This window comes from Pristiophorus japonicus, unplaced genomic scaffold (assembly GCF_044704955.1).
Source record: "Pristiophorus japonicus isolate sPriJap1 unplaced genomic scaffold, sPriJap1.hap1 HAP1_SCAFFOLD_246, whole genome shotgun sequence".
In the NCBI taxonomy this organism is placed as follows: Eukaryota; Metazoa; Chordata; class Chondrichthyes; family Pristiophoridae; genus Pristiophorus; species Pristiophorus japonicus.
Window position 1 is genome coordinate 331,188 of NW_027252188.1, and position 13,563 is coordinate 344,750.

Genomic DNA, 13,563 nt, shown 5'->3' on the forward strand with positions numbered 1-13,563 from the left:
GTGGGTGGGATATTAACGGGTGGCGGGGTGAGTGTGGGATTAGACTGGGTGGGATATTAAAGGGTATGGGGAGTGAGGGGGAGAGTGGGATTAGAGTGGGTGGGATATTAAAGGGTATGGGGAGTGAGTGGGATTAGAGTGGGTGGGATATTAAAGGGTATGGGGAGTGAGGGGGAGAGTGGGATTAGAGTGGGTGGGATATTAAAGGGTATGGGGAGTGAGTGGGATTAGAGTGGGTGGGATATTAAAGGGTATGGGGAGTGAGGGGGAGAGTGGGATTAGAGTGGGTGGGATATTAAAGGGTATGGGGAGTGAGTGGGATTAGAGTGGGTGGGATATTAAAGGGTATGGGGAGTGAGGGGGAGAGTGGGTGGGATATTAAAGGTGGGGGGGGGGGGGAAGAGTGGGATTCGACTGGGTGGGATATTAAAGGGTATGGCGTGCCTTGGAGAAAAACATTAGCACAGACGTGTTGGGATAGAAGATCTATTTGTAAGATTCTGTAGTTCTTAAATGGTAACGTGGATTATTAATTGAGGACAATGATGATCAAAATTAATATTACAATAATGTAACCAGGGTGTGCTGATTCCTGGGCGGGGGGGGATTGTCCCGAGGAGAGATTGAGTAGACGAGACCTACATTCTGTAAAGTTAAGAATAAGAGGTGATCTCACTGGAACATATAAAGTTCTTACAGGGATTGACCGAGTCGATGTGTGAGGACGTGTTCTCTGGCTGAGAGCTCGAACTAAGGCCCATAGACACAGAATAAGGGGTCGGTCAGTTCGGACTGCGATGAGACATTCCTTCAGTCGAGGGCGAACCTCAGGAATTCTCTTCTCCACAGGGCTATGGGTGCTCAATCATTGTGTATATTCAAGACAGATCGATAGATTTTTGGCCATTCAGGGATATATGCAGGAAGGTGGAGTTGAGGTTGAAGATCAGCCATGAACTGTTGAATGTCGGAGCAGGCTCGAGGGGCCGAATGGCTGACCTCCTATTTCTGATGTGTGCTGAGGTTCATCTTCATGCGTGAGCTGCAAGCAGGGTGCTTAATGCATGTGGATTTAAAGGGGCAGCCTCATTGAAGCATGTGTCAAGGTAACAGTCCATCCTCACAATTGGGTCAGAGAGGTCTGAGCAACTTGCTCATTGCAACAGGCACCACCTCAGGCAATGACAATGTGGACGGACGGTGATTTTGGTGTTGCCACAACGTCGGGAGGCTCCAGCCTTTGCCTGACAAACTGCCTCCTCCCCACCCCCCCATTGGATGCAATGTCTCCTTTTTGTGTGGATGCAGAAACCTCCATCTTAACCACTATTCGAACATGTCATGAATGTAGGCAACCAATTATGCTCTTATCAGATGACCTCACCCCGAATACATCCCCTCCTGCCCCCTGGGCCGGCCTAATAACATGCCCGCCTCAAAGGGGCTTGTGTCGGGGGCTGTGTCTGGGTCAGGGAAGGGGGGGGGGGCGGGGAGGGGGGTGGGGGTTGGGGGGGGGAAGGGGCAGGATATGAAATGCTGAGTGAAATAAAGAGCCAGGTGCAATGGGCTGGATGAAGAGATAAATCACACATTTATCTGTCAATTTAAATCAAAGAATTAGGCAGCAACACAATGAGAGGCAACTGGTGTGAAATGGTACAGCGGTAATCTATAATGTAAGAACATCGGAGGACGCCAGGCCTCGGTCATATATTGGGTCAGTGAGCGACACTGTCTTCAGGCACCTTGTTTGCGATGTGCTGTGACGGGGCCATGTTGCAGCAGAGTTGCAGGCCCGGTGCAGCACACAATACTTACTGTCTGGCCCTTGGAAACATGCAGCATTCACTGGGACATGCTGGTTGCTATCACAGGCAGAGTTATAAATGCAGATGGCTCCAACCCACCATTCACACCCCAGGGCTCTGATCTCAGTCCTCATTGCCCTCCACAGTCGGCCGGTGTCTGGTGTTAAAATACAGCGCCTCCGGTAAGAGATAAGCATTCCCCAGCAATGTTACCCGCAGCAGGTACTAGTGGTAGCGAGTCTCTCTCTCCATCACCGATCCTCGACTTGGCTCATGCTGCTCACTTTCCAAATCTGTTTCAACGTTTTGCATTCGGCTGGAGTCCTCCGATTTGGTCTCATCGGCGCGATTCTCCATGGTTCCGTAAGTCTGATGTGCAGGGGAGGCAGCAGGTGTCAGTCCCAGCTCCGGGTCCTGGAGAACAGCTGCCACAAACACCTAGAATCGGGGAGGTGGGCCGGTTAGCACAGAGAGTAGCCAGATAACCGAGGGGGTTGGGTGTGGGGGAGGGGGAGTTTGAGTGAGGGTGGGGGCTCCATGCCTTGCAGCAACATTGTTTTCTAACTCGCCTTTGGGGGGGGGGGGGGGAGCCACTCTTGGTCAAAGAGTCTTAAAGGAGGAAGGAGAGGGTTTAGGGAGGGAGTTCCAGAGCTTGGGGCCCAGGCTGCTGAAGGCACGGCCACCAATGGTGAAGCGATTATAATCGGGGATGGTCAGGAGGGCAGAATTAGAGGAATACCATCAGGAGTGAGGCCCTGAATTGAGATATTGAAGGGGTTTTGGGGCCCACGTGTTGAGCAGTTTTAGACCTGGAACATGGGAGTAATGTTTGACAAACACGACCCGTGTGTCCGGCAGCAACTGAAACAAGAGACTGAAAGTCACCGTACAGCCAGGGGGAGACTAACCACCGGCTCAGACCCACCAACTCCACCGTTTCTGAAACACCAGAAATCAGGCGGGAGACTGACAGACAGACAAGCGAGCACACAGTTAACCCCAGTTCCATCGATGCTGAGATTTAAGGAGACAGCCCGCCTGTCAGACATGTCCCTGACTTACGTGGGAGTTTGGTGTTGACGACACACTGCTGCGTTCTCCGTCTGTGAACACACCGTCAGACTGCTGGTCCGCCATCTGAGAACAGTGGGGAATAAGTGAGAATCAGACACACCCCAACACAGGGACAGCAAGGGGGAGGCACGCAGGCAATGTTCGCAAACTTCTGACTGAAGGCAGCTTAGAAAGACATTACCAGAGCCCGACGATCTGTCCCTGACGGAGGGGACGCTCAGTTAGTTGGGCAGCAGGGCTGGAGGAGTTACAGACTGGAATCTAATCGAGGGGTTCAGGGGGTTTATATATAGAATAACAGATACCCGGGAGTGAGTTACAGGCTGGAATCTAATCGAGGGGTTCAGGGGGTTTATATATAGAATAACAGATTCCCGGGAGTGAGTTACAGGCTGGAATCTAATCGAGGGGTTCAGGGGGTTTATATATAGAATAACAGATACCCGGGAGTGAGTTACAGGCTGGAATCTAATCGAGGGGTTCAGGGGGTTTATATATAGAATAACAGATACCCGGGAGTGAGTTACAGACTGGGATCTAATCGAGTGGTTCAGGGGGTTTATATATAGAATAACAGATACCCGGGAGTGAGTTACAGGCTGGAATCTAATCGAGGGGTTCGGGGGGTTTATATATAAAATAACATACCCGGGAGTGAGTTACAGGCTGGAATCTAATCGAGGGGTTCGGGGGGTTTATATATAGAATAACAGATACCCGGGAGTGAGTTACAGGCTGGGATCTAATCGAGGGGTTCGGGGGGTTTATATATAGAATATCAGATACCCGGGAGTGAGTTACAGGCTGGAATCTATTCGGGGGGTTTATATATAGAATAACAGATACCCGGGAGTGAGTTACAGGCTGGGATCTAATCGAGGGGTTCGGGGGTTTATATATAGAATAACAGATACCCGGGAGTGAGTTACAGGCTGGGATCTAATCGAGGGGTTCGGGGGGTTTATATATACAATAACAGATTTCGGGAGTGAGTTACAGGCTGGAATCTAATCGAGGGGTTCGGGGGGTTTATATTTTGAATAACAGATACCCGGGAGTGAGTTACAGGCTGGAATCAAATCGAGGGGTTCGGGGGAATTATATATCGAATAACAGATACCCGGGAGTGAGTTACAGGCTGGAATCTAATCGAGGGGTTTATATATAGAATAACAGATTCCCGGGAGTGAGTTACAGACTGGAATCTAATCGAGGGGTTCGGGGGGTTTATATATAGAATAACAGATACCCGGGAGTGAGTTACAGGCTGGAATCTAATCGAGGGGTTCGGGGGGGGTTTATATATAGAATAACAGATACCCGGGAGTGAGTTACAGGCTGGAATCTAATCGGGGGGTTCGGGGGTTTATATATAGAATAACAGATACCCGGGAGTGAGTTACAGGCTGGAATCTAATCGAGGGGTTCAGGGGTTTATATATAGAATAACAGATACCCGGGAGTGAGTTACAGGCTGGAATCTAATCGAGGGGTTCAGGGGTTTATATATAGAATAACAGATTCCCGGGAGTGAGTTACAGGCTGGAATCTAATCGAGGGATTCGGGGGGTTTATATATAGAATAACAGATACCCGGGAGTGAGTTACAGACTGGAATCTAATCGAGGGGTTCGGGGGGTTTATATATAGAATAACAGATACCCGGGAGTGAGTTACAGGCTGGAATCTAATCGAGGGGTTCGGGGGTTTATATATAAAATAACAGATTCCCGGGAGTGAGTTACAGGCTGGGATCTAATCGAGGGGTTCGGGGGTTTATATATAGAATAACAGATACCCGGGAGTGAGTTACAGGCTGGAATCTAATCGGTGGGTTCGGGGGTTTATATATAAAATAACAGATTCCCGGGAGTGAGTTACAGGCTGGGATCTAATCGAGGGGTTCGGGGGGTTTATATATAGAATAACAGATACCTGGGAGTGAGTTACAGGCTGGGATCTAATCGAGGGGTTCGGGGGGGTTTATATATAGAATAACAGATACCCGGGAGTGAGTTACAGGCTGGGATCTATTCGGGGGGTTTATATATAGAATAACAGATACCCGGGAGTGAGTTACAGGCCGGAGTCTATACAGCGGGAGGGGTTTATCCCTGAGCTCCAGCAGTGATCCAGTTCCTTCAGTGCAAAGCTCTATCTGTTCAAGTAAATGCGCTCAGAACTGAGCATTAACCAGAGTAAATGCTGATTGAGTATACCGCTGTTGCTCTCTATCTACCTGCTGTACCATCGCTCTCTCTCTTCTCTTGCAGTCTCACCTCACGACTGTTGGTCCTGAGCGTTAAGAATACCAGACATGTTACTAATTTATGTTTGAACAAATCCCACGCAGTGAAGCTGTGCTCCCTTAATTGCACTTTGTAAAGTGTGTGATTCTGTGTTATTGGGAACACAGGAACAGGAGGAAGCCCATTCAGCCCCTCGAGCCTGTTACACAGGAACAGGGGGAGGCCCATTCAGCCCCTCGAGCCTGTTACACAGGAACAGGAGGAGGCCCATTCAGCCCCTCGAGCCTGTTACACAGGAACAGGAGGAGGCCCATTCAGCCCCTCGAGCCTGTTACACAGGAACAGGAGGAGGCCCATTCAGCCCCTCGAGCCTGTTACACAGGAACAGGGGGAGGCCCATTCAGCCCCTCGAGCCTGTTACACAGGAACAGGGGGAGGCCCATTCAGCCCCTCGAGCCTGTTACACAGGAACAGGAGGAGGCCCATTCAGCCCCTCGAGCCTGTTACACAGGAACAGGGGGAGGCCCATTCAGCCCCTCGAGCCTGTTACACAGGAACAGGGGAGGCCCATTCAGCCCCTCGAGCCTGTTACACAGGAACAGGAGGAGGCCATTCAGCCCCTTGAGCCTGTTACACAGGAACAGGAGGACGCCTTTCAGCCCCTCGAGCCCGTTCCACCATTCAACAAGATCACGGCTGAACTGCATTTACCTGCCTCGGCTCCATATCCCTTTATACCCTCGGCTAGCAAAAGGCTGCTGATCTCAGATTTAAAATACAGGTTGAAGCTCCCTTATCCGGCACCCTGGGGACCTGGCCTGTTCTGGATAAGGGAGTTTTCCGGACGAGGGGTGGTCACGTTAAATTGGATGGTACAGGTACTGAGCTGGGTATATCAGGGCTGGCTGGCTTGGGGCTGGGAGTGCAGCAGAGAGATCATGACAGGGGGGGTGCGGTGGATTGCGGGGTCAGGCCAGTAATTGTGGGAGTCGGCAGCGAGGAAGGACTTCAATTTGTTCATGTTGGAGTTCTGCGCATGTGCCACCCGGCGGCTGGGAATGGTTCTGGATAAGGGAGTTCTGGATAAGGAAGGTTCAAGCTGCATTAATTGAGCTCGCATCCATTGCGTTTGCTCCCACCCTTTGTGTGAAGAAGTGTTTCCTAACTTCTCTCCTGAATGGCCTGGCTCAGATTTTTCAGGTTATATCCCCTTGTCCGAGAATCCCCCATCAGCGGAAAAAGTTTCTCTCTCTCTACCCTATCAAAATCCTAAAAATCTCAATCAAATCGCCCTGTGACCTAAATTCCAGGGAATACCAGCCTAGTGTATGTAATGTCTCCTCATAATCTAGCCCTTGGATCCAGGCATCATTCTGGTGACTCTGTGCTGCCCACCTTCTAAGGCCAATATATCCTTTCTAAGGTACGATGCCCAGAACTGTACACAGTGCTCCAGGTGTGGTCTAACCAGGGCTTTGTATAGCAGGAGCCAAACTCCCTTCCCTTTATATTCCAGCCCTCCAGTTATAAAGCTTACATGCCATTAGCCTGTGTGATTATTTGTTGTACCTGACGACCACATTTCAGTGATCTGTGTACATGGACCCCTAAATCTCTGAAACACCCACCTTTCCCAGCTTTTCACCATTTAAATAATACAGATCCATCCTTTTTTGGTCCAAAATGGATGACCTCAGACTGCGTTGAAATCAATGTGCCACCGTTTTGTCCATTCACTTCATCTATCAATGTCTCTGTCATTTTATGTTCCTGTCGACACAACTTACTGCACCTCCAATCTTTGTGTCACTGGTAAACTTGGATATATGGCTCTCTGTTGTGTGATCCAAGCCATTAATAAATACAGTGAATAGTTGAGGTCCCAGCGCAGATCCTTGTGGGACACCACTCATCACTTGCTTCCGATTCGAGTACATGCCCATTATCCCCATCTCTGTCCTCTCCCACCTCTCCAATTACCCAACAGCTCAATCATTTGCCTTCAATTGCACGAACATTAATTCTAGCTCACAGTCTGCGATGTGGAACCTTATTGAATGCCTTTTGGAAATCCCTATAAACTACATCCATAGACATTCTCCTGTCCACTACTTTAGTTACTTCCTCAAAAATAATTAATTAGATCCGTTAGACATGACCGACCCTTTACAAATCCATGTTTGCTCTCTGTAATTGCAGCAGGAACTGTGGTGTGTGATACTGTGGGTAACAACCACCCCACCACACCCAACCACTCCCCCCAACCCACACCCCTCTCCCCATACCCCCCAACTCACACCCCACACCCCTCTCCCACACACAACCCCTCTCCCCATACCCCCCAACTCACACCCCACACCCCTCTCCCACACACACCCCCTCCCCCCACCCACACCCCTCTCCCCATACCCCCTCTCCCTCAACCCACACCACACCCAACCCCTCTCCCCATACCCCCTCTCCCCCCAACCCACACCCCACATCCCCCCCCACACCACACCCAGCCCCTCTCCCCCCAACTCACACCCCACACCACACCCAACCCCTCTCCCACACACACCCCCTCCTCCCAACCCACACACCTCACCCCAATCCCCCCACCACACACAACCCCACACCCACACACCCTCTGGGTGGACACCATTTACCTGGTAGTTTTGAGATTTGAGTTTGTGGAGTCCTTTCATGCAGAATGCAAACAGCGAGAAGACGATGCAGAGAAGCAGAGTGACGAAGGTGAAGAGGGTGATGGGTTGGACTGGCCCTGGAAATAAAACCACCCATTACTGGCCGAACCACAGCTCAAATCTCTCCAACTTTCAGCAACACAACCCCCCCCCTTACACTGGTGGGCCCCGCACCAGCCTCAGGACGGCAATCGTGGGGGTCACTGGGTCGGGTAGGAGGGGCTCGGGGGGGTCACTGGGTCGGGGAGGGAGAGCTCGGGGGGGGTCACTGGGTCGGGTAGGAGGGGCTCGGGGGGGGTCACTGGGTCGGGGAGGGAGGGCTCGGGGGGGGTCACTGGGTCGGGTAGGAGGGGCTCAGAGGGGTCAATGGGTCAGGGAGGGCTCGGGGGGGGGGGTCACTGAGTCGGGCTCGGGGGGTCAATGGGTCGGGTAGGGGGAGGTCACTAGGTCGGGGAGGAGGGGCTCGGGGGGGTCACTGAGTCGGGCTCGGGGGGGACACTGGGTCGGGGAGGAGGGGCTCGGGGGGGGTCACTGGGTCGGGGAGGAGGGGCTCGGGGGGGACACTGGGTCGGGGAGGAGGGGCTCGGGGGGGGGGTCACTGGGTCGGGGAGGAGGGGCTCGGGGGGGGTCACTGAGTCGGGTAGGGGGGGTCACTGGGTCGGGGAGGAGGGGCTCGGGGTCAGCTGCTGCAGGAATGATTCACGTCAGTGAAACGGGTAGCCGTGACCTGACTCTGGTTTCACTGAATCCCTGGTCACTCTGCAATGGAGCCAGAGCGGCGGGGATCAAGGTGTCGGCAGGTCAAGGGGGGGGATTCACGGTGCCGGGAGGTCGGGGGTCAGGGTGCCGGGAGGTCAAGGTGCTGGGAGGGCGGGGGTCAGGGTGTGGGGAGGTCGGGGTGGGGTCAGGTACCAGGAGGTCGGGGGTCAGGGTGCCGGGAGGTCAAGGTGCTGGGAGGGCGGGGGTCAGGGTGTCGGAAGGGCGGGGGTCAGGTACCAGGAGGTCGGGGGTCAGGAGCTCACTACATACCAAGTCGCAGTACTGAGAAGAAGAGGAGCCAGAACATGCAGAGGATCGGTGCGATGATGACCTGGCTGATTGCAGCGGCGTGCAGCCGGTGGTTGAGTTTGGTGGGCAGGCAGGCATAGTAAATGTTGTATCGATCGACCAGGTGCTTCAGCAACATGTACAGCAGCCCTGAGAGTAATTCAACACAAACAATCTCACTGGGGGGGGAGAGAGACTGGGGGGGGGAGAGAGACTTGGGGGGGAGAGAGAGAGACTGGGGGGGGAGAGAGAGGGAGAGATTGGGGGAGAGGGAGAGAGAGAGACTGGGGGGGAGAGAGAGACTTGGGGGGGAGAGAGAGAGAGACTGGGGGGGAGAGAGAGACTGGGGGGGGAGAGAGAGAGACTGGGGGGGAGAGAGAGAGACTGGGGGGGAGAGAGAGACTTGGGGGGGAGAGAGAGAGACTGGGGGGGAGAGAGAGAGACTGGGGGGGAGAGAGAGAGACTGGGGGGGGGAGAGAGACTGGGGGGGGAGAGAGAGACTGGGGGGGAGAGAGAGAGACTGGGGGGGAGAGAGAGACTGGGGGGGGAGAGAGAGAGACTGGGGGAGAGAGGAGGGAGGGATACTGGGGGAGGGAGAGATAGAGACTGGGGGAGAGAGAGGTGGAGTAGGGGAGACAGCAGACTATTACAATGTATGGAGCATCAGCAACAAAAAGTGTGGGTCACCTGTGTGAGAATTACACCAAGCCCTGTAAGAATTTTATACATTTCAATGAGATCACCTCTCATTTGTCTAAACTTGAGGGTATATCGTCCCAATCTGCTCAATCTCTCCTCACAGGACAATCCCCCCATCCCAGGAATCAGTCTGGTGAACCTTCGTTGCACTCCCTCTGTGGCAAGTATATCCTTCCTTAGGTAAGGAGACCAGAACTGTGCACAATACTCCCGGTGTGGTCTCACCAGGGCCCTGTATAATTGCAGTAAGACATCTTGGGGTAGAGATTGCCCGCCCCCCGCCCCCCATCCCCCATCCCCCGACCCCCGCCCCCCGCCCCCCGTCCCCCGACCCCCGTCCGTGGTTTTTGCCGCGGCTGTGGTTCAGGTCGCCTCTTGCGCCACATTCGGCTTTTTGTGGGCTTTCTGTCTTTTGGATCCGGAAGTCTCGTAATGGGGGGCAGTGTGTACACCTGAGGGAGGGTACAGGGGGGGTGTGTACACCTGAGGGAGGGTACGGGGGGGTGTGTACACCTGAGGGAGGGTACGGGGGGGTGTGTACACCTGAGGGAGGGTACAGGGGGGGTGTGTACACCTGAGGGAGGGTACAGGGGGGGTGTGTACACCTGAGGGAGGGTACAGGGGGGGTGTGTACACCTGAGGGAGGGTACAGGGGGGGTGTGTACATCTGAGGGAGGGTACAGGGGGTGTGTGTACATCTGAGGGAGGGTATAGGGGGGTGTGTACACCTGAGGGAGGGTACGGGGGGTGTGTACATCTGAGGGAGGGTACGGGGGGGGCGGGTGTGTACACCTGAGGGAGGGTATAGGGGGGTTGCACACCTGAGGGAGGGTACGGAGGGGTGTGTACATCTGAGGGAGGGTACGGGGGGGGTGTGTACACCTGAGGGAGGGTACAGGGGGGTTGTACACCTGAGGGAGGGTACGGAGGGGTGTGTACACCTGAGGGGGGCTACAGGGGGGGTGTGTACACCTGAGGGGGGTACAGGGGGGGTGTGTACACCTGAGGGAGGGTACGGAGGGGTGTGTACATCTGAGGGAGGGTACGGGGGGTGTGTACACCTGAGGGGGGGTACAGGGGGGTGTGTACACCTGAGGGGGGCTACAGGGGGGGTGTGTACACCTGAGGGGGGTACAGGGGTGGTGTGTACACCTGAGGGAGGGTACAGAGGGGTGTGTACATCTGAGGGAGGGTACGGGGGGGTGTGTACACCTGAGGGGGGGTACAGAGGGGTGTGTACACCTGAGGGGGGGTACAGGGGGGGTGTGTACATCTGAGGGAGGGTACGGGGGTGTGTGTACACCTGAGAGAGGGTACGGGGGGGGGTGTACACCTAGGGGGGGGGAGGAGGGTACAGAGCGGAGTCAGCGCTGCGATGACATCATCACGGCTTCACTTAAAGGGGAGAGGACCTTTGCGCTGTTTAAACTTCGAGCCACTGGGTCAGCAGGGAGGGTTTCAGCCGGGCCGGAGGCCAGAGGCCAGCGGTTGTGTGCCAAGCTGCCTGTCGGCTGAACCTGGGGTATAATTGTCGGGTCGACCTGGAAGTCGGCCGACTAAAAAACATGGCAGCAGTGCGCCGCCCCTTTAAGGGAAGCTGCCCCGCTGTTGCAACAGGCCGCTGGGAGACCTCGGGGGGGGGGGGGAGGGGCACCGCTGGGAGACCTCGGGGGGGGGGGGGAGGGGCACCGCTGGGAGACCTCGGGGGGGGGGGGGAGGGGCACCGCTGGGAGACCTCGGGGGGGGGGGGGGAGGGGCACCGCTGGGAGACCTCGGGGGGGGGGGGGAGGGGCACCGCTGGGAGACCTCGGGGGGGGGGGGAGGGGCACCGCTGGGAGACCTCGGGGGGGGGGGGGGGAGGGGCACCGCTGGGAGACCTCGGGGGGGGGGAGGGGCACCGCTGGGAGACCTCGGGGGGGGGGGGGAGGGGCACCGCTGGGAGACCTCGGGGGGGGGGGGGGAGGGGCACCGCTGGGAGACCTCGGGGGGGGGGGGGAGGGGCACCGCTGGGAGACCTCGGGGGGGGGGGGGGAGGGGCACCGCTGGGAGACCTCGGGGGGGGGGAGGGGCACCGCTGGGAGACCTCGGGGGGGGAGGGGCACCGCTGGGAGACCTCGGGGGGGGAGGGGCACCGCTGGGAGACCTCGGGGGGGGAGGGGCACCGCTGGGAGACCTCGGGGGGGAGGGGCACCGCTGGGAGACCTCGGGGGGTGGAGGGGCACCGCTGGGAGACCTCGGGGGGGGGAGGGGCACCGCTGGGAGACCTCGGGGGGAGGGTGGAGGGGCACCGCTGGTAGACCTCGGGGGGAGGGGGGAGGGGCACCGCTGGGAGACCTCGGAGGGGGCGGTGCGGCGATTGGGCTGCCAGTGGCCATTCCACCAAAAGTTGCAGTAACTCCACTCCGCCCCCTGGCTGCCCATTTGCAGGTCACAGGCCTGAAGGAGAGAAACATAGAAATTAGGTGCAGGAGGAGGCCATTCGGCCCTTCGAGCCTGCACCACCATTCGATATGATCATGGCTGATCATTCCCTTAGTCCCCCTTTCCTGCTTTCTCTCCATGTTGGTGTCGGTGAGGATGTTGCACTTTATCACGGAGGCTCTGAGGGCAGAGGAAATGTTTCCCTGCAGTACTTACCAACAAAAGGTCATCCAGTCTAATCCCAATGACCAGCTCTAGGTCCGTAACCCTGCAGGTTACTGCACTTTAAGTGCCCATCCAACCATCTCTTAGAAGTGGTGAGGGTTTCTGTATCCACCACTCTTCCAGGCAGCGAGTTCCAGATCCCACAACCCTCTGTGTAAAGAACCCTCCCCTCAAATCCCCTCTAAACCTTCCACCAACCACCTTAAACTGTGCCCCCTCATAATAGACCCCTCCACCAATGGAAATAGACCCTTACTATCCACTATGTCCAGGCCCCTCAGTATTTTGTACACCTCAATGAGGTGTACAAAACATCCTCTGTTCCAATGAGAACAAACCCAGCCTATCCAATCTGTTCTCATAACTAAGATTCTCCATTCCATCCCAGTAAATCTCCTCTGCACCCTCTCCAGTGCAATCACATCCTTCCTATAATACGGCGACCAGAACTGCACGCAGTACTCCAGCTGTGGCCTAACCAGAGTATTATACAATTTAAGCATAACCTCCCTGCTCTTATATTCTATGCCTCAGCCAATAAAGGCAAGCATTCCTTCGGCCTTCTTAACCACCTTATCCACCTGGCCTGCTACTTTCAGGGATCTGTGGACAAGCACTTCTAAGTTTCCTACCATTTAATGTTTATACCCTTGCCTTGTTAACCCTCCCCAAATGCATTACCTCACACTTCTCTGGATTAAATTCCATTTGCCACTGCTCTGCCCACCTGACCAGTACATTGATATCTTCCTGCAGTCTACAGCTTTCTTCATTATCAACCACACAGCTAATTTTAGTGTAATCTGCAAACTTCTTAATCATACTCTCTATATTCAAATCTAGATCATTGATGTATACCACAAAAAGCAAGGGACCCAGTACTGAGCCCTGTGGAACCCCACTGGAAACATCCTTCCTGTCACAAAAACACCCATCAACCATTACCCTTTGCTTCCTGCCTCTGAGCCAATTTTGGATCCAACTTGCCACTTTGCCCTGGATCCCAGGGGCTTTAATGTTCGTGACCAGTCTACCATGTGGGACCTTATCAAAAGCTTTGTTAAAGTCCATATACACTACATCGTACACACTGCCCTCATCAACCCTCCTGGTTACCTCCTCAAAAAATTCAATCAGGTTAGTCAAACACGATCATCCCTCAACAAATCCGTGCTGACTGTCCCTAATTAATCCTTGCCTTTCCAAATGTAGGTTTATCCTGTCTTTCAGGATTTTTTCCAATAATTCTCCCACCACTGAGGTTAGGCTGACAGGCCTGTAATTACGCGGCCTATCCCTTTCTCCCTTCTTAAACAAAGGTACTACATTAGCAGTCCTCCAATCCTCCGGCAC

General features: G+C 54.8%; 1 protein-coding gene across 1 annotated transcript in view; it reads right to left on the reverse strand.

Annotated features, from left to right (window-relative positions):
• Window positions 1-1,206: 1,206 nt before the first annotated feature.
• Window positions 1,207-13,563, reverse strand: part of tmem63c (transmembrane protein 63C) — a 192,514-nt gene continuing 180,157 nt past the window's right edge. Inside the window, exons 16-19 of the mRNA XM_070871360.1 lie at window positions 8,848-9,015; window positions 7,780-7,895; window positions 2,871-2,945; window positions 1,207-2,246 (exon numbers count right to left, since the gene is read on the reverse strand). Of these exons, the coding sequence (XP_070727461.1) occupies window positions 2,034-2,246; window positions 2,871-2,945; window positions 7,780-7,895; window positions 8,848-9,015 (572 nt within the window). The 3' untranslated portion in view covers window positions 1,207-2,033. The remainder of the gene's footprint in view (window positions 2,247-2,870; window positions 2,946-7,779; window positions 7,896-8,847; window positions 9,016-13,563) is intronic.